General features: G+C 40.4%; 1 protein-coding gene across 3 annotated transcripts in view; it reads left to right on the forward strand.

Annotated features, from left to right (window-relative positions):
• LOC136885876 (gastrula zinc finger protein XlCGF57.1) overlaps positions 1–25,075 on the forward strand; it is a 67,922-nt gene that overhangs the window by 37,208 nt on the left and 5,639 nt on the right. Inside the window, exon 5 of one of the 3 annotated variants that reach the window (XM_067158555.2) lies at positions 18,025–18,937. The exons of 1 other annotated variant lie outside the window; for it this stretch is intronic. In XM_067158555.2, the coding sequence (XP_067014656.2) occupies positions 18,025–18,821 (797 nt within the window). In that variant the 3' untranslated portion in view covers positions 18,822–18,937. Of the gene's footprint in view, positions 1–5,760; positions 6,669–18,024; positions 18,938–25,075 lie in introns of those variants that run through there. One more of the 3 variants, XM_067158554.2, reaches the window with a different exon arrangement.

Raw genomic sequence — 25,075 nt, forward strand, 5'->3', positions numbered from 1 at the left:
GTAGTTTGTATCCTTTTCTTAGCTTTTTTGTTCCTCTTCCCTTCCACTTTGCCTCATTCAGGCCAAGAATACAGAGGTTCCTTCTTTCCATCATATCTATCAGCTCCTCGCTTCTGCCAGTCAGGGTCAGGATATTTAATGTTCCAATTCTGTGTTTAGGACTCTTTCTTTTGGGCTTCTTCTCAGAACATCGTACTTGAACATCAGCCTTACGGTCATCATACGTTGCAGATGTTTGAGAAGACGTGTCTGTCCGGTAATTTCTTTGTGTTCCGAGGCTCGTTTTGTAGTTGAAAGCAATCGATATAACCCTTCAGTTGACTTGCTAAGCCTAACACTGCTGGGGATTTTCTGCCAGGGGTATTCTCCCTTAGCCTTTGGCAGTCCCCTACCTCACTGCAAGGCAGCAGCTGATGAATTTATGTGTCATTTCCTACACAAGGGTCTCATCAAACCTTCTAGGGGGAAACTACTCCACCCGTAGCTGTTGGTCTTCCCCTAGTTTGTCGGGTTTGGTGTCGGCCGCCCAACCCTCGGCCAGACAGTCGCAGGTAGTACCGCCAATAAAGTACTATTTTCCCAATGTTAATTAACAGATAAAAACTTAGTTGTAGTGGATCAGATCATCAGCATCATCATGAATTCCTTACTGCAAGCCGGATATGATCAAATATAAATAGGAATTAAAAGAAAATTTATTGCATCAACCAAAAAAATACACTTATAGAGATAACATTTCTACATAGTGTCCTGCCTACGATGCACATTTTTTTCACCGGATTGGTAAGTTTTTGATGCCATCCTGATAGAAAGAAGAGGGTCGTGTGCAGAGCCATTTGCGCACGAACTCTTCTACACTTGCATCATCATCGCAGCGCTGTTCTCCTAGGTCTTGTTTGAGTGGTCCAAACAAATGGTACTCACAGGGCGATAAACCTGGACTGTATGGAGGCTGTTCAAGAGGTGTCCTGTGAATTTCCTCCAGTTTTTTCCGCGCTAAAGCCTTGCATTGTCATGGAGATGAGTGATGTTTCGGATTGTTTGCCAGTGTTGCTTGTTGTGATACGCAACTTTTGCTTCATCCAAAAGGTGACAGTATGAGGCTGCATTAATTGTTCTTTGTTTGTGAAGAAAATCCACCAGCAAAACGCCCACGGAGTCCCAGAAAAGGGTTGCAAGCACCTTTCCAGCAGATGGACGCGTTCTGGCCATAATCGGACCTGGTTCGTCTCTTCGCCGCCACTCCATGCTTGCTTGCTTTGACTCTGGGGTTTAATGAATGATGCACCCAAGTTTTATCACAAGTCACAATACGACCCAAGAAATCCTCTCCTTCCTCCTCGTAACGACGCAGGAGTCTTTGAAAAACTTCCTGGCATAAAGCCTTTTGTTCCTGGTTGAGGAGATGTCTCAGGTGATGGTAACTTATTCGTATGGCTAAAATAATTTGCAAAATTTTTATTCGCCGATCTTCACCAGTAATGTCACGAATAGCAACAATGTTGTCTGCAGTGATGCTTGTCCGTGGTCTCATTTCATGAGGTTCATTTTCCACAGCTACTCTTCCTGCCACAAATTTTTTGCTCACTCATACGCTTGAATCTGCGAAAGTCCGTGGTCTCATTTCATGAGGTTCATTTTCCACAGCTACTCTTACTGCCACAAATTTTTTGCTCACTCATACATTTGAATCTGCGAAAGTGTTTCTTCCCCAAACTGTGCGCGGAGCCGTCTCAAAATTTCGGAAGGTTTGGTGCCCTCTTTTGTGAGAAATTTGATAATGATATGTTGCACAACAGATTTGTGCACCTCTTGCATACTCATGGCGTACCGAAACAGCCCAGCTCTCCACCATCCTTCCCGCACGCAAACCGTTTCTCGAGACACTCCCACCAACATGCTGACAAAGCCCCACCTCAGAATTATTACTAACAGCAGCGGTACATTCAAATTCCTGTTTATATTCGATCCGCCTTCGTAATATAGGGACAGGGTTGCATATGTTCAAATTATAGTGTATCCCTAAATTTTCTGGCAAAACTGTGTAGCCCAGGTTGGCGTGGTTTAAAAGGAGAAAAAGGAGCATCTAGCAAAATAGTTATTTCAATTTATACTTTATTTACACAAAAAGTTATATTAGCACATTTCAGAAGATTGTACACTGTAGGGGCATAATTTATTTTCAAAGTTTAATAATATATTTTTTGGCTTTACCAATAATAATACATCTAAGGTATATTCATTTCTGAAATGCCCATAGTTTCCTGTATTAGTGTGATTCATTTTATTTTAATATGTGTTTAACTGTTTGCGTGCTGATTTTTTGTAATTTGGTTGGAAAATCACAGAAATTAGTTTGAGCTTCTTCGAGCAAACCCTTGCATGTAGGCTGAGTGCGAAAGGGTTAAATTTGCAAATATCTCCATTATTATAGTTCGTAAGGTAAAAATGTACGAGACAATCACTTCCTTGTGAACAGTCAGATTTTCTTCTGAAGACGCGGAGCACAGTTCTTTGCGAAACGTAAAAAATTTCACCTTATTTTTTTGACACGCCATAAGGCCAAAGAGCCTATATCATGTCTATAAGTACGGGTCGTGAAAGCATCAGCGGTAACATAATTATGATGCTAGTGATGATAATGACGAACACCTCCCTGCAAGTGGTAGTGATACGGCACGTTCGAGAAGAGGCGATGGAAGCCGCAAAAGTGAATTCCAACCTTCTGATAAGAAGCTGAAAGTCGAAAGTGTCATCTTGGTGTTTGCTGACAACTCACTAGAAAACATATACGTTGATTATCACGTCAGAGGTTTCAGCACATACGACATATGACACCTATAGCACATTTGCAAAGTCTTGCAGAAAAAACTACACTTACCAGCATATTGAGCGGTACGTAATGGTACGGTAACCAAAATTTCATACAAATATGTTTGTTCGAGCCCAAATACTTTCCTTGTGAGTAGTGTTATATAGAGGATAATTGCCTACTTGTACTTCCTCTTAAAACAATAATCACCACCACCACCACCACCACCACCACCACCACCACCACCACCACCACCACCTCATTTGAAGGAGTTTTTGCAATTTCTTTTCCTCTATTTTTTTTTTTTTTTTTGATAATAGTTGAAAAATATTAATAAGCTTTTGTTGCATCAAGAAAACAAGTTGAAATTCCTTACATTTCCCAGAGAACTTTGCTCCACATCTTCAGAAGAATATCTCGTCTGTTCACGGGGAAGACTTCTCTAATAACAACGGTTTGAATTTAAGAATACTTTACCGTTGGACTGTTGTAAGTGGTACTCTTATTAGTTCGTCACCAGATGGCTCACTGTGCGCTAGCCTTCAAAGTGGGAAGTGATGATGCTATCTTAAGTACAATTAAGATGCTTCTTGTTCAATCGTATGTGCGTTGTGTACTAAACACCAAGGTCATCAGACAAATTAACCTTTTCACTGCTGAGTTTTGATGACCAGGCGAACCCTCTGGGCGTTTTTTAAAGGAAGAAGCACTTTTACAGATAAATTTTTACTGATACTGTTAATGGAATGCAGATCTTTCCCTTAGCCCCGCAGCCCAATACGCGGTCGGGGATGAAATGAGATTAATTTTACGGCTTTTTTTTACGGTCCGATGCCCTTCCTGATGCCAACCTCAGTTGAGAAGATAATGAATATGAAATGAATGACGGTGAATGAAACTGGTTAAGGAAGTGGAGGGAATTGGCTGTGGCTTATGAATAGGAACTGTCCTGGCATTTGCTTGGGAGTGCAAAAGGGAAACCACAAAAAAATTCTCAGGACAGCTGACGGTGGGGTTCGAACCCAATCACGTGCCGAATGCAGAGCTTGGCTCCATAGTCATAGCATGTTAACACGTACGGCTACTCCACTCAATGATACTATTACTGAAATATAATACAAAATTTTTGATCCAAGAACTGGTATTATCAAAATCATTAACATTTGGGGAAACAAGAATTTATCTGAGGAGGGGTGACAATTCCACATGAGATTCATCATTACTACTTTGTGTCACACTTTCTTGTAGTTCAGTATCGCCCCCTATATATTCTTCATCTTCATTATCAAAATATAGCTCTCCAGCATCACCACTTATGAGGAAACATTCAATTTCTTCGTCAACAAGAATTAAATCCTATACTTCAAGACGCCATGATGGCTACATGTTAGCGGGAAAGATGTGTACCACTCCAACGAAGCGGAAATAACATCAGATCGCTCTCAAAACACATGAAATGAAGTGGTATATCTGCCATACAGAACTTCTTTGAGCATTTCTACGGAATTTCAAAGCGTGACACTATATCCCGTTCATTTATGAGATCGGTGACGTACACACTGCACTAAAATGTAAATATACGGGTTTGGCGGGCGAGGCACGGCATTCAGTAACGTAGATATATGGGTTTGGTGTTGAATAGGTTAAAGAACGAATGTGGTAGGAGATATAAGTAAAAAAAAAAAAAAATTGTTAAATTAAAGTGCAACGAACGAGAGTACTCCTTACTATAGTCCAATGGTTAAGTATTCTTAAATTAATCCTTCATTATTACAGAAGTTGTCCTCATGAACAGGCGAGATATTCTTCTGAAGACACGGAGCAAAGTTTTCTGCAATATGTAATGAATATAAATTTGTTTTCTTGACGCAACAAAAGCCCAAAAACTGATTATCATCTCTACAATTATGGGCTGTGAAAGCATCAAACTACTGTAAATAAGTACTATTTCTTTCTTCTTCATCCAGTCCCTTTTCCAGATTCTCTCTGGCTAGGGTAGTGTACCAAAGCCCTCCACCTTACTCAATCTTTCTACCACTCCTCTTCCAGTACTTTATTGCTATTGACTCCTCTATTTGCAATACAATCCAAAACACAACTTCTCCATCTCATTCTAGGCCGTCCCCTAGGCCTGTTTGCAGTCTCTGTTTCCATGAATGTTCTCTTTAATATTCTCTCTCTTGGCTTTCTCATCATGTGTCCAAACCATTTCAGCTTTGCTATATCACACTCTTCTTGAAGTTTACACACTCCCATGCTTCTCCTTATTTCCTCATTTCATATTCTATCTCATCTTGTCTTTCCCTGTATGCTCCTCAAGAACCTCTTTTCAGCTGCCTGTATCTTACTTTGGTTCCGCTTAGTCGTCCAGGCTGCTGAAGCATAGGTCAGTATAGGTTTAAAATAGGACGAGTATAAAACCTTCTTGCACTTCATTGGCACATCTTTGTTCCATACAATGTCTCACACACTGGTAGAAACTTGCGGACTGCTGTGTTCTTAAATTAATTTCTCCATCCAAATTTTCATCTTGTGATATTATGCTGTCCAAATATTTAAAAATTGTCACTACTTTAAAGAGGTTCATTTCCTGTTTTTATCACTCCCCTGGATTTTCTGTTACCTCTCGTCATGATCAGAGTCTCGCATTTTGACGCACTAATCTTCATTCCTAAATTTCTTATCTCCTCATTCCATAAATCAACTTGTGTCCGTACTTCCTCTTCATTATCTCCCCAAACTACAATGTCATCAGCAAAGAGCATAGACTTTACTTGCTCGCCCGTCATCTTCTCCTTGATATTATGTAGAATTCTATCCATGATGATAAAGAGTAAGGGAGACAATACACTTCCCTGTCTTAAACCTGTCTCAACTCTGAAGCTTAATTCTAGTCTGCGTTGCTAATGACTGAACATCTCACAAATATTCTTTGGGGATGTTCACAGGTGGCAGTGGTACAGAGGATGTAAGGATATGTGTCGACACTGCCTCCTTGCTGAACAAGGACATCTTATGTGAACGTTGTGGGGAATCATTCTACACCCGCCAGCAACTGAGAGCTCACGATTGCTGTGTGAAACCATTCAAGTGCGATGTGTGCATGAGGAGTTATCCAACATTACAGAAGTTCAGGAGACACATGGAGACTCATGATCCAGTTTTATGTGAGTTTTGTGGGAAGAGTTTCAACAGATATGGCTTTCCTCTCCACCTGAATATACATAAAGGAGAACGACCACATATCTGCAGTACCTGCGGTTTGACATTCAGGAGCCTGGCGGGACTCTCTGACCACATCGCCAGGAGACACAAGACTGGGAGGCCCCTACAGTGTACAATCTGTGAAAAACGATTCCTCAGAAGCACAGAACTAAGGTTGCACATGCAGCGGCACGTAGGAGAAAAAGTCTACAAGTGTGAAGTGTGCGGGAAAGCATTTTTGACAGCGTATTATCTTAAGCGCCATCGCGAGTGGCACACCAATAAAAGAACTTTTCAGTGTACTTTGTGTGATAAAGACTTCGTAAACCATAGTTGTCTTAGAGTCCATCTTAGGACACATACAAAAGAGAAGCCGCACAAGTGCGATAAATGTGACGAGGAGACCTGTTTCCGTTCAAGTCGACAGTTACAGGCTCACATCCGCTCCGTTCACACCGGAGAAAGGCCTTACAGCTGTCATACTTGTGGGCGCAGCTTTGTCGAGAAGAGAGGAGTTCGAGCTCACGTACAAGTGCATGGACATTGATGGGCTGTTCGTGTTTGTAAACCTTGCATGGGTTTGTTCTCATAACAAGAATTTAAAACAGTTTTTATGATAACATTGTGCATAGAATATGTTTTTTCTTTTATAACTATGAAGCGACACAAACATGGAAATAAACAATTTTATTTATATTATTCATTATTCAACTTGACTCGCTCCATTTCAGAGGAATTTTCATTTATCCCAAGTACCAACTTCCAAGGGCTTGAACTCAGACATTGTTGTTCTGTTTGTTATCACACAGGTGTTTACAATGGGTTTGTAATTATTTACTTTCCATTAACCCACAAATACTCGCATGGTGAGTGCGGCGCTCACCTTTGTAGTATATTGCTTGTTGTTGGAATGTTACAACACATGTACTTTTGAAACTCCATATAACTTTCAGATAGATTGTTAGGAAGGGGAAGTGTCAGTTATTTCCATTATCTTTGAAAATCAAGACCCTCAATCCATTATTAGGCATGACAGTGTATGTTTGGAGAGCACTGAGCTCAGTAGCGAGTAACAGTGCTATTCATATTTCGTGCATTGTAATAAGTCAACGTATATATTGTGACTGTCGTTAGTGAATTTATACAAGTTACAAAGGCATGCACTAATCACAAAATTTTGTGGTTGGGTGAAACAGTGGAGTCAGTGGACTTGAACACCGAAAGTGATGGTAATGAAACAGATGAGGTTTACGAAAGTGATCATAATTCTGAAACAGAGTGTCTGCAAGTTCTGAGGAAGAAGGGGCACTTCTGTTGATTGAAGAGTGTATTCCATGTGTTTTAGGAAAGAATGGAATTACCAAGTGAGGCCTCCGTGTTCCTGCTACAAATGTTCAAACCCGGAAACAAAATTTGCAAATGTTTCACAAAAGATGTGGAAAGCAACAGAAGTGATCACCGAGTGTAAAATGTTTGTTTGCTACACTCATTATATATCAAAACTATGTTTTGAACCTTATTATATATTTCTGTTATTGTCTAACTAGTACACCTATTCTGGAGGAAGGTTGAGCCACACCAAAGGACATCATAAAAGTCATATAATGAAAGCTTATATTTTTTATGTGTTACTGTGTTATCTTAAATGTGGAATATTTACATCATATACCAAGAACATAGGTTTTCTTACAAGAACAAGTGAGTCATATGTACAAGTGACATAAGTTTAAATGGACTCATGTATATGGAATGTAGCATCCAGTGACCCAAGACATGCCAGTGTGATATATCGAATATTGTTGACTGTAAGTCGCATATAAAGTGTTTTCCAATTGTGATTGATGCTGATGATTAAATAAATAATTATAATATATAACTTACGGTATTGAATAGGTGGACCGTCCGGTCTTTGTGTAATAAACCAAAAGCACTTAAGTTGAAGTCATTGACATTGAAAAGGCATATGACAGTGTCCCCAATACTAAAGTTTGGGACAGTCTGGTGCAAAAAGGAATTGGACAGGGATTAATAAAAATGATCATGGCATTGTATAAGGAATGTTGTAGTTGCGTGCAAACACAAGTTGGCAGGACAAGTTGGTTCAAAATAACTAGTGGGCTGAGACAGGGAAGTGTTCTATCACCAGTCCTGTTTACAATAGTAATGGATGACATCATGAGAACAGCAAAAGCAGCATATGGAGGAAGAGAAATGAACATGATGTTATTTGCAGATGATATTGTGATTTGGGGAGAAGACGACAGAAAGGTTGAAGAACAGTTGAATGTGGTGAATGGGAAGATCAAAGAATGTGGATTGAAAATAAGTGTAGAAAAGAGTAAACCTCTTGTTATGACTAGAGGGGAGAAAGAAGGGAAAGGACAGACAAGCCCCCCGAAGTAGTGGAAACGTTCAATTACCTGGGGAGTGAATTAATGGAGAATGCTCGACTGGATGGTGAGATTAATAAGAGGATTCAAGCTGGAACTTGTTTTTATCATAGTGTAAGAAACATGTTATGGGACAGAGATGTGCCAATGGAAGCAAAGGATACTATGTACAAGATGTATTACGTACCATAACAACTTACGGAGCAGAAACTTGGACAATGACAAAAAAGGATGAGAGTTGAATACAGGCAGCCGAAATGAAATTCTTGAGGAGTATGATACAGAAGAGTAGAAAAGACAAAAGAAGGAATGAGAAAATCTGGGAAGAAATTGGAGTGGAAAAGATGAATGATAGAATAGAGAAGAGCCGACTAAGATGGTTTGGGCACATAAAGCGAATGAGTGATGAAAGAATGCCAAAAAAGGTGATGGAAATGCAAATCCAAGGAAGGAGAGGTCGTGGACGACCACGATTGACATGGAAGGATACAATCCAATGCAGTATTATAGGAAGAAACCTGGACTGGGACACAGTGTTGGAGGAGAAGTGGTGGAAAGACCGAAGAAAGTGGAGAGGAACCATATTTGCCCCTACCCGGCTACAGCTGGATAAAGGGAAATGATGATGATGATGATGATGACGATGACATCAAAAATACTTCGGCAAAAGAAATAGCAACAATGTAAATTGATCAATAATGTTGCACACTGTCTTAGCTAATAAATGCAAAGTTCTCTCTGTTCTTCCATACACTCAATTCCTTCGCGATGCTGATGTTCCCTTTCTTTTGCGACATCTTCACAGCGATGCTTGCCTTGACTATTTAATGGACAGAGTGATTTGAAATCTACAATCACCGAGCTTGATAGCTGCAGTCGCTTAAGTGCAGCCAATATCCGGTATTCGAGAGATAGTGGGTTCAAACCCAACTGTCGGCAGCCCTGAAGATGGTTTTCCGTGGTTTCTCATTTTCACACCAGGCAAATGCTGGGGCTGTACCTTAATTAAGGCCACGGCCGCTTTCTTCCCAGTCGTAGCCCTTTCCTGTCCCATCGTCGCCATAAGACCTATCTGTGTTGGTGTGACGTAAAACAAATAGAAATCTACAATCTACTGAAGACAAGAGTTTGAAAATTGCATTGCTGTCAGCAATCCCCAAACGCGTCACGAAAAAAAATCAACATTGGACGTTATAGTCGATACATTTCTCTGAAAATGTGATAAAAATATGCTGTTTTATAATTATAATTATAATGTGTCACGTAATAAGTGATTTTTAAAAAAAAAACTGTGTTTAGGGCCTATATAGAATTTAGACAGGACTGTTAGTTTTCACCGTTATATCGAACACGTTGTCAAAAGTGATCTCACGATAAACGGTTTCTACTGTATTTCTCCATTTCAAACTAGTGGAGGATTTTACAGCCCAAATGTGGGCTATTTTTGCCCTACATGAACTAAAATAATGAATAAACAATTGGCCTTATTAGAAGAAAAAGCATGAAATTAAATTTTCTGCAAGAAACTCTCATGTATTTTCTTTGTAACTCTAATGGTTACACATTATGAATCTTATTGACACTTAAGAACCAACCACACATGACAATTTGACCATTTTCACATATTTCATAGTTTCATATTGTTTTCTTCTTCTCCTTCCAGATTTCAGACATTTCAATAGTGTACACAATTTTTAACCTCTTTCAAGAAATATATGGTCCATTTTGTCTAATGACAACATAAGAAATTCCCTTTGCTTCACAGCAAGTAGACCGTCGATATATTTCCGCCTTTTTAACAGTTTTTACATAAGTTCTAGATTCAAGTGGTTTAAAAAGAAGATATTTTAGGGTTCAAGACTAGCGCCTCAACCATCTGAGCCACTCAGTCTGGCAAATCATAGACTACCTGAAAAAGGAAACAAATTATTAAAATAGAATGACAGATTTTGTTCTTGAAAGAACATCATTAGATTCTATCAAATTACACTCAAAAATATTTAGAAATATTCAATATTTATGTTAACATTTTGTTTAAATCCTTAATAACTTGATCATCTGTGGGTGGGGACGGTAGAATAATCAGTCAGTCAGTCACTACTGATCTGCATTTAGGGCAGTCGTCCAAGTGGCAGATTCCCTATCTGTTGTTTTCCTAGCCTTTTCTTAAATTATTGCAAAGAAATTGGTAAATTATTCCAATCCCTAACTCCCCTTCAGTTAAACGAATATTTGCCCCAATTTGACCTCTTGAATTCCAACTTTATCTTCATATTGTGATCTTCCATACTTTTAAAGGTACCACTCAAACTTATTTGTCTGCTAATGTCATTCCACGCCATCTCTCCACTGACATCTCGGAACATACCACTTATAATACCAATATAAATGGTCCGTTATTGGACATAATAAATTTTCCAGTTAACTCATTCCTGGTTGCCAGCGTTTCGCCCTAATGTGTTAAGTTGGGCTCATCAGTTCATAAATAGCACACCCACCAAGACGCATGGGTTCCCTATGGGAATCAACATACCACTTAGTCAAGCAGCTTGTCTCCGTTCTCCTTAGTCTTCCCAGCGCAAACTTTGCAAAATTTTTGTAACACTACTCTTTGTCAGGAATCATCCAGAACAAATCAAGCTGCTATTTTTTTTTTTCCAGTTCTTGAATCAAGTAATCCTGGTGAGGGTCCTATACATTGGAACCTTATTCTAGTTGGGGTCTTACCACCCTGCCAGTTGTAAAAGGCAAGAAAATGGGGCCCAGGGGCTCTTGACATGGGAGTGTGGGTTGGCAACCACAGGGCCCTTAGCTGAGTCATGGCATTGCTTCCACTTACTAGTGCCAGGCTCCTCACTTTCATCTGTCCTATCCGACCTCCCTTGGTCAACACTTGTTCTTTTCTGAGCGCGACGCTATTAGGTTGCGAGGCCTAGGGAGTCTTTTATTTTCACGCCCTTCGTAGCCATTGTCCTCCTTTGGCCGACACCTTCATCTTTCTAAATGACGGATCCCTTCCATTTTTTCTCTCTGATTATTGTCAATAGAGGTTGGTTGCCTAGTTGCACTTCCTCTTAAAACAATAATCACTGCCACCACCTCCTAAAAAATTGAAATTTGGAAATTATCTTAACCCTTAGCATTCAGATTTGTTTAGTTGGTCACCTATCTCTACTTGTATTTATTTTTCTGGAATTGTATGGTTATACTGCTGCTATCTTTTCTTAGGGCTAAAACAATTTATTTACAAAACTCAAGCTGGAATAAAAGACATTAACTGAGTTTGATAGCTGCAGTCGCTTAAGTGTGCCGGCCCCGTGGTGTAGGGGTAGCATGCCTGCCTCTTACCCGGAGGCCCCGGGTTCAATTCCCGGCCAGGTCAGGGATTTTTACCTGGACCTGAGGGCTGGTTCGAGCTCCACTCAGCCTACGTGATTAGAATTGAGGAGCTATCTGACGGTGAGATAGTGGCCCCGGTCTCGAACGCCCAGAATAACGACCGAGAGGATTCGTTGTGCTAACCACACGACACCTCGTAATCTGCAGGCCTTAGGGCTGAGCAGCGGTCGCTTGGTAGGCCAAGGCCCTTCAAGGGCTGTAGTGCCATGGGGTTTGGTTTGGTTAGTTGCTTAAGTGTGGCCAGTATTCGGGAGACAGTGGGTTCGAACCCCACTGTCGGCAGCCCTGAAGATGGTTTTCCGTGGTTTCTCAACTTTACACCAGGCAAATGCTGGAGCTGTAAGCCATGGGGTTTGGTTTGGTTAGTTGCTTAAGTGTGGCCAGTATTCGGGAGACAGTGGGTTCGAACCCCACTGTCGGCAGCCCTGAAGATGGTTTTCCGTGGTTTCTCAACTTTACACCAGGCAAATGCTGGAGCTGTACCTTAATTAAGGCCACGGCCGGTTCCTTTCCATTCCTAGCCCTTTCCTGTCTCGTCACCATAAGACCTTGTGATACAATTCCTTTAGGTTTGCCAATTGCCACCTTTTCAATACAATAAAGGTGGCAATTGGCAAACCTAAAGGAATTGTATCACAAGTAGATCTTCAATACGGACAAGGAAAATGAAGTTTATAACCTGCAACCATAAGACCTGCCAGTGTTCATGCAGTGTAAAGCAACTAAAAAAAAAAGTAAACAAATAAAAGACATTACATGATTACACAAACACTGAATGTGCAGAATTACCAATGTCCATGTGTCTATTCACTTGTTCTCTTTTATAGTATGGTACTTTTCAAAGCAATCGCCTGGATGAAGGGCTGGTTTTCTTGCGTAGGTGTTACAGAAAAAATGGGTACCACAATACTCATTTCCAGAATCAAGTTCAGAAATACAATCATCTTCAGAACTGCTCAAACTCCTTGAGTTTCGCGAGGCCATTTTGTGCCTTCCCAATGTAAACACAGCACTTGATATACGTTCCTCAGAATGCCTGCTGAGAATGATATCAGAAGGCCGTGGATAGAGGCCTGCATGGATGCAGATATCCGTGAAGTTAGTGTCTTTGCGGATAAAAACTGTATGCCAGTGCAGATAATTTTGCTGATAATTTTTAAATGAAAATGAAAACCTACAACCTGTTTTCCAGTCAATGACCGGGTCAGGGATGGAATGAATGAAGCAGATATAGGCTATTAGTACGATGGGGTCGCCACTCCCAAAGTGATTTATTAATGACTGATAGATGCTATGAAATGAGAATGGAGAGTGTTGCTGGAATGAAAGATGACGGAAAACCGGAGTACCCGGAGAAAAATCTGCCCCGCCTCCCCTTTGTCCATCACAAATCTCACATGGAGAGACCAGGATTTGAACCACGGTATCCAGTGGTGAGAGGCCGACCCTCTGCCGTCTGAGCCACGGAGGCTCTGATAATTTTTAAATAATGACGTTTATTGATTTTCACTCAGGTGTACTCTTACTTTTGCTTGTAGTTAAGGGACCCTTGACATTGGTGTGGGAGAATGGTGATATATAGAGCCTCGAGACCATAAAGCCGTAAATCTGACCTAAGCCTAACTGTCTCCTGTCCGCAGTTAGTGGAAGAAAGGAACAAAGGTCAATACGTCGGTAGTTGTCGCAAGAGAAAATCCCTCATAAACCTGTGAATGTAGGAGTTCTGGTGCCAGGTGTCAGGCTTATTGTATTAACAGATCTATCTATTTCAATATCTTGGGTGTAATTTACTGTAGGTAAATATTTATAATATCCGTGGATAAACTTTTGCGCATGCGGATAACCATTCGCGGGTGCGGATGAAGGAAGTTCAGATGTGGATGTTATTTTGTATATCCGCACAGGGCTCTAGCCATGGATTCTCTAAAGTCTAGGTATTGCCCGAGAATCGTGAAGTACTTAAATTCTTCCATTATAACTAGAGCCTGGATTATATGTAATATTAAAATGAGAAATATGTACATAAATATGTAGCTAAAATTGGCAAAATATGTAGTTAAATATGTAATAAATAAAAATATTTAACTTTATATTTAAGCTTTATTTGATGTATTCTTGTACACAGAAAAGGAAACAAAACTGGAAAATGTTAAAAGTGCAGATGTTATTCAACCTCTAAATATTATTTGGAGGCACAATTAATAACTAAATATTTCCTAAATTGTCTGCAGTCATCGAATGCCGTCTGTCTGCTAGGATGTTCTTATATACTGAAAAAGACCTTTCAACTTCACATGAATTCACTGACGTGTGTTTCAAATTGCCCAGCAACGAAATATTTAATTGTAGACTTGCTCAAGCAAGGAAGGTCCTTATTAAGAGAGAAGAAATTTGATCTCATGGAGGACAGACATACTTATTAGAAAAATGTTTTTGAAGACTTTTGTGTGGAGTGTAGCTCTTTATGGAAGCGAAGCATGGGCAATAACCAAAGAAGAAGGAAGGAAAGAAAGAAAGAAAGAAAGAAAGAAAGAAAGAAAGAAAGAAAGAGAAAAGGTGGTTTTGACATATGGCATTAAACTGAGGTCTGGCGAAGGGATCACAGAGAGAGACAGAATCCACAAGGGATAGCTGCCCTAGAACCAGGGTTACCATACGGTAACAGCATCAAATAGATAATAATTTTTGCATTATTTATCTTAAGATAAAATGAGCTTATATGTATTTAATTTTGAATTTGCTCTGTTAATGCAAGTTGTTGCAATACCGATACACTGTCATTGGGAAGAGTCAACTGGCTGGTCAGTCCATTTGGACTTCTTCTTCTTCTTTCCGATGAGGCCTGCCGATTTCAATTCATTAAGATAAGTTCCAAATTTTAAGTTTTTAAGAATGTGAACAGAAATAAAGCATAAATGTTTATACATTTCTTAATATTTTTTAGTGTGAATTGATAGAATCTGATGATGTTCATTCAAGAAGGAAACATGTCCTTCTTCTTCTCCTTCTTCTCCTTCTTCTCCATCTTTGTCGTTAGGCCTACTGAGGACTACGGGGCTCGTACCTACTCTTCGGTAAAGTTGTTGCTTTCTTCTTCTTCTTCTTTTTCCAATACTCCTTCATTTGCTGAGTATTAGCCAGCTTTCTCTCCTCCGTCCACTTAGTTCCTGTAGTAAGGGACATTGAGAAAACTCACTGTCAGACAGCTTGACGGAACACTAGTCGGTCATGAGTTTGTCACAGTGGGACATCTAGTTGTTCCATATCCGACATAACTGACGTGATCCATTTGTTCGCAGAAGCCTTGCCTCTTCCTGCTACTGTGAATATCCTGTTGGTGAGTCTTTCGGAATCCAGATGGGCGAAGTGTCTATAAAAGGTCAGGCGTCTTTTCCTTATAGACGTGACGATGTCCTCCTGGTCTTCATACAGTTTATCATTGTGGTGGATTCTGTAAATGCCTCCCTTCCTCTTTGATTGGTCCTAATATCCTCCTCAGGATCTTCCTCTCTTTTAACTCCATCTTTTCGAGTGGGCCCTTCCTGACCATTACAAGGTACTCAGAAGCTTACAGAACAGATGGTTTGATGACCAAGTTGTAGTGTCTGAGTTCAAGATTCTTGGAGAGGCACTTAGATGAATAGATACTACGACAGGAGTGCTAAACCCTTTCAGACTTAGAGGTGAAGCTTCCACGGTGTGTAGAATAATTTAGTTTATTTTGGTACATCTGGCATCTATGGCTAGGTTCTTGTTCTGATTCGCAGAGATCTATTCTCCCAAGTACTTAACCGCAGGTACTTTCCGTATGGTAGTGTCTGTGAGAGAAATTGTAGAAGGGGCTTCCTTGATATTGGTTATAAATTCAGTCTTCTGGTTGCTGATCTTGAAACCAGTCTTAACCGCTACACAATAAAGACTCTGTAAGTTGTAGGTAGCCTCCTCCATGTTGTTCGCCAGTAGAGGCTAGGCATGGGACAGTGAGGTTGTCTGTCTTGTACCCAAGCTTCAGGCCAGCTCCCGATGGTAGCATCGTTCTCCATTCCCTAATGATTGTTTCAAGGATGCAGTTGAAGGGAATGCAGGAGAGACCATCACCCTGTCTAATTTCTGTTCTGATTCGAAAGCTTTCGGATAGTTCACCTCTGAACCTGACCTTGGACGTCATGTTCCTCAGAGTGGCTTGAACTAATCGTAGGGTCTTCCCATCCAAACCAAGTTCCCATAGTATGGAGAAAAGAGTGTCTCTGTCCACAGAGTCATAAGTTTTCTGAAAATCTACGAGGACCACCGTATTTTAATTAAGTTGATTTTTTTTTCCCCAGGTATAATTCTGTTACCATATGTTTGTCTTTTTCAGGTAGTTTATGAATTGATTTATTCAAAATTAGGTTTGTCAGACTGAAGAACTTAACAGTTTTAAATTAAACGAGTCTACACTCAAAAGAGATGTTTTCAGGTAAATAGAAAAAAAAAGTAAACCTCATGATTGGTAAGTGTTAAAAAATAAACAGATGTTCCTTGGAATGAAGGTGGGGAGAGTATTTGTCCTTGAATGGATAGAATGATACAGGGTCTCTTATATAAACTAAGACCGAGCGCACAGTGTTTGTTCTCTGCACTATGGCAGCTGTCTCAGCCGAATTTAACGTCGCGGGCCGCCGTACTGCTTTAAACGTGTATACAATCTTATATGAAATCTTACCTTATAAAAGATGCTGCAAGTGTCCTTCCTGGGTTATACTGGCATTGTATCTGGTAACCACATTCTGGCTGACGTATGTGAGTTCTGCCACTGTAATGCTTTCTTTTAGTTCCTCCAATGTGTGGGGATTTGTTCAATACATCTATCTTTTCTTTCAGTTTACCCCACGAGATAAAATCACACACTGTTAGATCTGGATAAGGACAGAGGAAATACGTAGACCAGCACTGATCATTGTGTCTGCAAACACTTCTGAGATTGTAAGAAGGGAATCTTCTGCTGTATGACCAGGGTCTGAATCTTGTTAAAACCACCCACCCAATTTTTCTTCCTCCTTTCATTCATGAAAGAACGGCATCAAAATGTCATCTTGGTACTTCTCTGCATTCACTGTCATCTCAAAAAAAATAGACCCAATTATTTGTCTTGCACTAACAGCACACCAGGGACCAATCTTCCTATCATAACGAGGGACTTCATAAACACCGTTAGGATTTTCTGCACACCAATAGCAAGAGTTATGGACTGTTCACACGACCAGAAAGATGAAACCAGAACTTTTAAACACAAAAATACAGCATTGCAATGATAACTGTCTCACCATGTTAACAGCTGAGATTCAGACTGATGACTGATGCTTGCCAGGTCGAACACTTGCAGGCTACTTGCAAGGTTGAGAATTATGCGCGCGCCTCCCACACTGGAGCTTAAGTACCGGAGAGTAAAAACTCCTCTTCGATGGTCTTAATTTGTATGAGAGACCCATAAACCATGCGTTGACATATGAGGGCAATTTTTTTTTTCAACCTCCGATTGGTCGCGAAATTAAAACTACAGTGAGAATCCGATGAAGCCTTGTGCAGATGTGTTGCGCAGTCTCTCTAGTATGCCTTTTGACCATGTCACATCGTACTGGTCATTTCTGAGTACGCAGTGAGCACGTAAATATGCCTAGGACAATAGAGTCTCCCGCCAAATGTGAAGTGCGTGCTGTCATTCGATTTCTTCATGCTGAGGGGTGCAGTGCATTTTTCTCAAATCTCCTGATCTACTCGCTGAACAAGATCATCTGACACTCGCATTCTTCCCTAACCATCTGCATCATGAACATCTGCTTCAAAATTCCTGCTCCATAGCCGCACTTTGCTGTCACTCATGAAAGTTTCACCACACACATTACTCCTTCGTCGATGATTTTCAGTTGCATTGCACCCCTCAGCATGAAGAAATCGAATGACAGCACGCACTTCACACTTGGCGGGAGAGACTCTGTTGTCCTAGGCATGTTTACTTGCTCACTGCGCGCTCAGAACTAACAAATGTGTCCTGATGCAGTCGACAGGCATACCAGAGACACTGCACAACACATCATCGGATTCTCACTGTGGTTTTAATTTAGCGACCGATTGGAGGTTGAAAAAAAATATAGCCCTCGTATATGGCTGAGGCAATAAATACTGTATTAACATAATTCTAGTCTACAATCTAAAAAGATTCCTTGTGGATGTTTACAGGTGGCACAGGGGACATAACGATACGTGTCGACACAGTCTCTTTGCTGAACAAGGACATCTTCTGTAAACGTTGTGGGGAATCATTCCACACCTGCAAGCAATTGAAAGCTCACGTGTGTTGTCCGAAGCCATTCAAGTGTGATATGTGTATGAGGAATTATCCAACTTGGAAGACGTTCAAGCGACACATGGTGACTCATGAACCAGTTTTATGTAGTTTTTGCGGAAAGAGTTTCAACAAGTTCTACCTGTCTTTCCATATGAATATACATAAAGGAGAACGACCACACATCTGCAATACTTGCGGTATGATGTTCAGGAGCCCGGCAGCACTCGCTAACCACACTGCCAGGAGACACAAGACAGACAGACCCCAACAGTGTACGATCTGTGAGAAACGGTTCCTCAGACGTGCGGATTTAAGGTTTCACATTAAGCGACACCTAGGACAAAAGGCTCACAAGTGCGACATGTGCGGGAAAGAATATTTGATGGCGTATGCCCTTAAGCGTCATATGGAGTGGCACACCGGTAAAAGAACTTTTCACTGTAATTTTTGTGGTAAAGACTTCATGGACAATAATGGACTCATAGTTCATCTCAGGACACACACAAAAGAGAAACCGTACAAGTGTGACACATGTGAAGAAGAGAAGTGTTTCCGTTCAAGTCGGCAGTTGCAGGCTCACATCCGCTCCTTTCACACCGGAGAAAGACCGTACACCTGTCATACTTGTGGGCGCGGCTTTGTCGAGAAGAGAGGTGTACGAACTCACGTGCAAATTCTTGGGCATTGACTAGCTGTTGTGCGTATCAACCTTGCACGCCTCTGTACACGTGTTGGGTATTAAAGCTAGCACTCAGGGGCATAATGAAAAACGAGAAGAAACCAATGGAAGGCACATCTTACCAGGTAAGAGAAATGCTTATTCTTCCACTTACCTATGCACTACCAGATTTTTGACAATCCCACCCAGAATTTTTCTGTTTCGAATCTACGTAGGCAACTCAGTAAGTATCTGCAATTTTGCTCCAATTGTCTTTAGATTGACACTATGGCGTTGTGTGTGCACCAGCTACTAGATGGCACCGTTGTCTATGTCTGTGGTAGGTTTCAGCTTTATCAGATCGGTACAGCTTGCGCTGTTGCGACATAAAGACGGCAGCACCACTTTCTGTTTGCACCAAGGAAGAACAGCGTTCCATAATCCGTTTTTTATGGTCTGAGGGTGTACCAGGAGAGATAATTCATAGAAGACTTTCAGCACAATACGGGGACAATGTTTTGCCGCAGCAAAGTGTTTACCAGTGGATTGAACAATTCAAAAGAGGGTGCACGAGCGTGAAGGATGATGAAAGATCCGGGTGTCCATCTGCAGCTGTAACTGATGTCAGTATTGAACAAGTGCGTTATATGTTCCTGTATAACAGACAAGTGACGGTTCTGTGAATTACCGCTCCTGGTACACCCTCAGACCACCAAAAACGGATTACAGAACGCTGTTCTTCCTTGGTGCAGACAGAGAGTGGCACAGCCATCTTTACATCACAACAGCGCAAGCTGTACTGATCTGATAACGCTGAAACCTACTACAGACATAGACAACGGCGCAATCTAGCGGTTGGTGAGCACACAATGCCATAGAGCCAAACTGAAGACAATTAGAGCAAAATTGCAGATACTTATTGACTTGCCCTCGTATATGTAGTTTTACTTGATTATCTGTCTCGTGTCTTACATGTTTTTGACCTAAGGGCATACACTGCCATATCAGCAACATGAGGCAGGGGTTTAGTATTGGGTAGGCCTTCCTCTGGCCTGGCAAAGTGCACCAACTCATAATGGCATTGAATCCACAAGTGGGAAAAACACTTGTGAAGAGATGTTGACCTATGCTGTATGGACGGCTACCCACAGCTTCCTGCTATTTGTATGTGCAGGATCTTGGGTGCAAATGGGACCTCTCCACCATTTCCCGTAAATGCTCTGTGGGTTTCATATTGGGTGAGCGAGGTGGCCACAGGAATTGTTAAAAGTCTCCTTGAACCAATTCTGGACAGTTTGGCCCTGATAACATAGTGCATTATCCTGCTAAAATATCCCATCATTGTTGGGGTATGTGAAGTCCTTGAAGGCTGCACCAAGCAGTTCACCATCATGGTTACTGGACTGGGCTGAGTGGCTCAGACGGTTGAGTCGCTGGCCTTCTGACCCCAGCTTTGCAAGTTCAATCCTGGCTCAGTCAGGTGGTATTTGAAGGTGCTCAAATACGACAGCCTCGTATCGGTAGATTTACTGGCACGTAAAAGGACTTCTGCGGGGCTAAATTCCAGCACCTCAGCGTCTCCAAAAACTGTAAAAGTAGTTAGTGGAACGTAAAACCAATAACATGGTCACTGGTCAATCACGTGCAGGTGGACCAGTGGATCTAACCTATGATGTGTGAACACACCCCACACCATTATTGAGCCACCTCAAGCCTGTTCGAACACCTGGGGTCTATGGCTTCACGAGGCCTGTGTTCACCTGAACTGTACCATCAGCTCAAAACAACTGGAATTCATTGAAACATGTCACAGTCACCAATCCTCCAGGATCCATTTAGCTACATCCCGCTCCCAGGTGAGAATCTGTGCCTGATGTTGTGGTGTTAGCAAGGACAGTTTGGTCAGTCTTCTGCTCCTATGCCCAATGGGGACTAAAGAATACTTCACTGACCTGCTGGATATATGTTTGGTCATCTTGTATTAAGTGCGGATGTAATTTGAGCCAGTGTGGCTTATCGGTTTTTTGCTCGTCACTTTCATCTGTCCTATTGGTCAACTCTTGTCCTTTTCCGATCCCAACGGTATTAGAGCACTTAAGGCCTAGGGAGTCGTTCATTTTCACACACTTCGTGGCCCTTGTCTTCCTTTGGCCAATACCTTCATTTTGTGTCGGATCACTTCCATTTTTTCTCTCTGATTATTGTTATGGTTGCCTAGTTGTACTTCCTCTTAAAACAGTAATCACCACCACTGCTTGTCTTTTTTCTACAGACTATTCCAACCAGATACTGCTGATCACGATCATTAAACATCCGTGGTCGGCCACTGCTCTGTGCACTGTGGGTTTCAGTACCTTCCGTGAGATACTCCCCACATACACGTGACCCTGTCTTTCAAGTAGTGTTAAATGCCTGCACAATTTCGGCAGCAGAATGTCCCATCTGTCTAGCCCCTGCCTTCATGCCTGGTTTAAAAGCCAATAAATAATTCCTGTTTCCTTGTTGTGACCAATACATTGAGTGTTTGAACCCTGCTGTTGGTAGTCCTGAAAATGGCTTTCTGTAGTTTCCCATTTTCACACCAGGAAAATGCTGGGGCTGTACCTTAATTAAGGCCACGGCCGCTTCCTTCCCATTCCTTGAACTTTTCCTGTCCCATTGTGGCCATAAGACCTATCTGTGTCGGTGCAAAGTGAAAGCAACTTGTAAACTCTCAAGATGTTAGATCACAACCGATACAGGTCTGGGCGCTTTTGTGATGTCATTGTACAGTGGCATCACTGATTATTACCGGTACTCTTACACATGATCTGTAAGTTTACACAATTCACCTGATAAATATTCTCCCAAGAAGAGAGAACCTTGGAAACATCAGGTAATCCCATGGTTTAGCAGAACAATAAGATTTGATAAGAGACACGATAAAGATTGGAAAGAACATTTGAAAATCAAACTTCCAGATGTCTATGAGAAATTCTGAATTTTACCCAATCATGTAAAATGAGTAATCAGAAATTATGGAATGAAATATAACACCGGTACTTCAGTGACTAAGATATCTGTGAAGACGGCAGTGTATGAATATATGGAAATTGTCATGTTTTCTTGTGGTTTCCCATTTGTCCGTGTATCTTCTTTCTGTTCCTTCCTCTTCCCCCACTGATTTATCCTATTATCTTGTTCCTGTCTTTTTTTATATAACTTTACTGATTACTTGTTCGTTCCTTTCTGATACTTATATTATTGACCTGTTAGGCTCCTTTCCTCCTTTTGTGTTTGTTATGTGTTTCTAGTCTTTTATTCACCTGTATGTGTCTCTGTCTCTTTCTTTTCCATGTCTTTTTCCTGTTTTGTTCTTAACCTGCTCTTTTCACATTAAAATTGAAGATAAGTCAATATGACATCTTGGTGAGTATTGACACCCACCCTCACAATGAAGTCATTTTGTATGAAACACTTTTCCCGTCTTGTCAATACTTTACATTTTATTATAATTATCTACCATACATGTTTCGAGAGTTCAACTGCTCTCTTCCTCAGCGGTGCAAAACATCAAACAAAATCCTTGGACTTGACACATTTCAAATCAAATCAAATCAAAGTCTCTTTATTTGCAAATGAGGTGTCTACCTCGGTGGCAAATGGTACACTAAAATACATTATTGTCAAGCACTAAATTTTAAATTAACAAGAGAAGAATTTTTTTTTTTCTAGAATACAATAATATACAATTTATGCTAACAATTTTTTTCTATTAAACAAACAGATCATCCTTAATAAATTTATATTGTTTACAAAATTCTACTTATAATATCTCCTATACTTACAGACATAGTCAACTCATATACAGTATGTGGAATTACTTCAGATGCACTGGTATAAGATTAAAATTTACATTGCATTTTTTTACTTTTTTTTTTAACCCATTTTGGAACCTAAGTAGCATAACGACCTGCTGCGTCTTAACCAGAGCCCCCTTTTGCCACCACTTTTCAGAGTTCCTGAAGGGCCTTCACAGCTACCGTAGCGGTCCCAGGGCCCTCGAAGTCCCCACTGTACTTCACCCCTACAGGCAGTCCCCTACTTTGGCTGTCCAAACTCCATGGACCAGGGGATTGAATTAATTTTTTTTTTTTTAATACACATTTTTTATTTACAATAGCCTGCACTGGTCGAATGCCCTCTAACATTTCATTTATTTTCCCTGTTGCTGTTTTTTCTCTTCTTGAATACCTGTACAGATTTTGGAAAAGGATCAAACACTACCCCTGGTAAACTGTTCCTCTCCTTCACGCCCTTCCCAATGAATGAAAATTTACCCCAGTCGCTTCTGCTAAAATTCCTTCTAATTTTATACTTGTGGTCAGTTCTGCCAATATAATTATTTTCCAACTGAAGCCTCTCACGGATTTCTCCCCATGCTGCTTCTCCTGTATAGGCTCTGTATAATCCTATAAGTCTAGTTTTCTCCCTTCTCTTACTTAAAGTTTCCCACCCAAGTTCTTCTAACATTTCTGATACACTACTGTTTCTCCTGAAATCCCCTGTTACAAATCTTGCTGCTTTCCTCTGCACACTATCTATTTCTTTTATTAGGTATTCTTGGTGAGGATCCCAAACACTGTTTGCACATTCCAATAATGGACGAACCATACTTAAGTAACTTTTTTCTTTTAATTCTTTGTTGCATCCTTTAAGTAGCCTCATTATGACATGTAACGATCTGTATGCTTTCCCAACAAGGTCATCAATATGACCCTTCCAGTGCAAATTACTTTCAAATCTCACACCTAAGTATTTGCACTTGCCATATTTTGGGATAACTACCTCATCCAAAGTATATTCAAATTCAGTTTCAAAGCTCCTGTTTGTAAATGTTGTAACAGTCGATTTGCCTCCATTAACCTTCATATTATTTTCTTCAACCCACTGTTGGATACTTTCAAGGTCCCTTTGTAATTCTGAACAATCCTCAATGTTATTTATTTCCCTATAAACAATTATATCATCTGCATACAATCTTATTTTTGATGTTATATTGTTCCCTAAATCATTTGTGTATATTAAGAAAAGCAGTGGACCGATTATACTACTCTGTGCGATTCCATTCCAAATTTTCTCTTCCTGTGATATATTATTTCCTACTTTGACTTTCTGAACCCTTGAATTTAGAAATGTTCTTATCCAACGTATAACCCTTATGTCCAATCCTATTCCCTGCAATTTCTTTAATAATATTCTATGTGCCACTCTATCAAAGACTTTGGAAAGATCTATGGCTATGCAATCTAACTGGCCTCCTGAATCCAACTGATCTGATATGTCCTGCTGAAATCCCACCAGTTGTGCCTCACAAGAAAATTTCTTTCTAAATCCATACTGGCTCCTCATGAACCAATTTTTATCATCACATATCCCTCTGATGTACTTTGCTATTAAACTCTCCAGTATTTTACAAACTATACTGGTCAGGCTGATTGGTCTGTAGTTCTCTGGTTTCCTTTTATCACCCTTTCCTTTATAAATTGGTATTATTATAGATTCCTTCCATTCTTTTGGTATTACACTATTATTTATGACATAGTCAAAGAGAAATTTTAAATAAGGCACTATGTACCACCCCATTGTCTTTAATACCTCCCCAGTAATTTGATCACTTCCTGCTGCTTTTCCTTGCTGAAGCAGTTGGATTTCTCTGAAAATATCTTCATTTGTGAATGAGAAGCTTCTTGTTTCCCTATGTGTCTCTCCCTCTCTATCTTCTGTTACTGTTTCCAACTCCTGACAATCTTCTACTGAATCTCTGAATTTCATACTAAATAGATTTGCTTTCTCAGTATCTGTTGAATAGTGTTCACCCCCTTCTCCCACCATTGTAGGAATTTGGATTCCTTTTCCTTTTTGATTCCTAATATATGAATACATCTTTTTCCATTTCCCTTTGTGGTCATTACCCTCTTGAAGTATGCCATTCATATATTTCTCTTTTGCTTCCTTTTTCACTCTATTCAGTTCCCTCATTAGCTGTTTTCTAGTTTCTCTATTCTCCGTACCCTCTTTAATTTTCCTGTTTACTATTCTACATTTCCTTTTTAATTTCCTTATTTCCCTTGTATAATAAACAGGGTCTGAGGTCATTTTACCCTTCTTAACAGATACAAATCTCTTCTCTCCTTCCCAAATGATTCCTTTAAATTTAGCCCAAAGTGTATCCACATTACTCCCTTCACTTATCCAACAACTGAATTGTGATTTAAGGTAAGTCCCAAATTCATCAACTTTAG

This window comes from Anabrus simplex, chromosome X (assembly GCF_040414725.1).
Source record: "Anabrus simplex isolate iqAnaSimp1 chromosome X, ASM4041472v1, whole genome shotgun sequence".
NCBI lineage: Eukaryota > Metazoa > Arthropoda > Insecta > Orthoptera > Tettigoniidae > Anabrus > Anabrus simplex.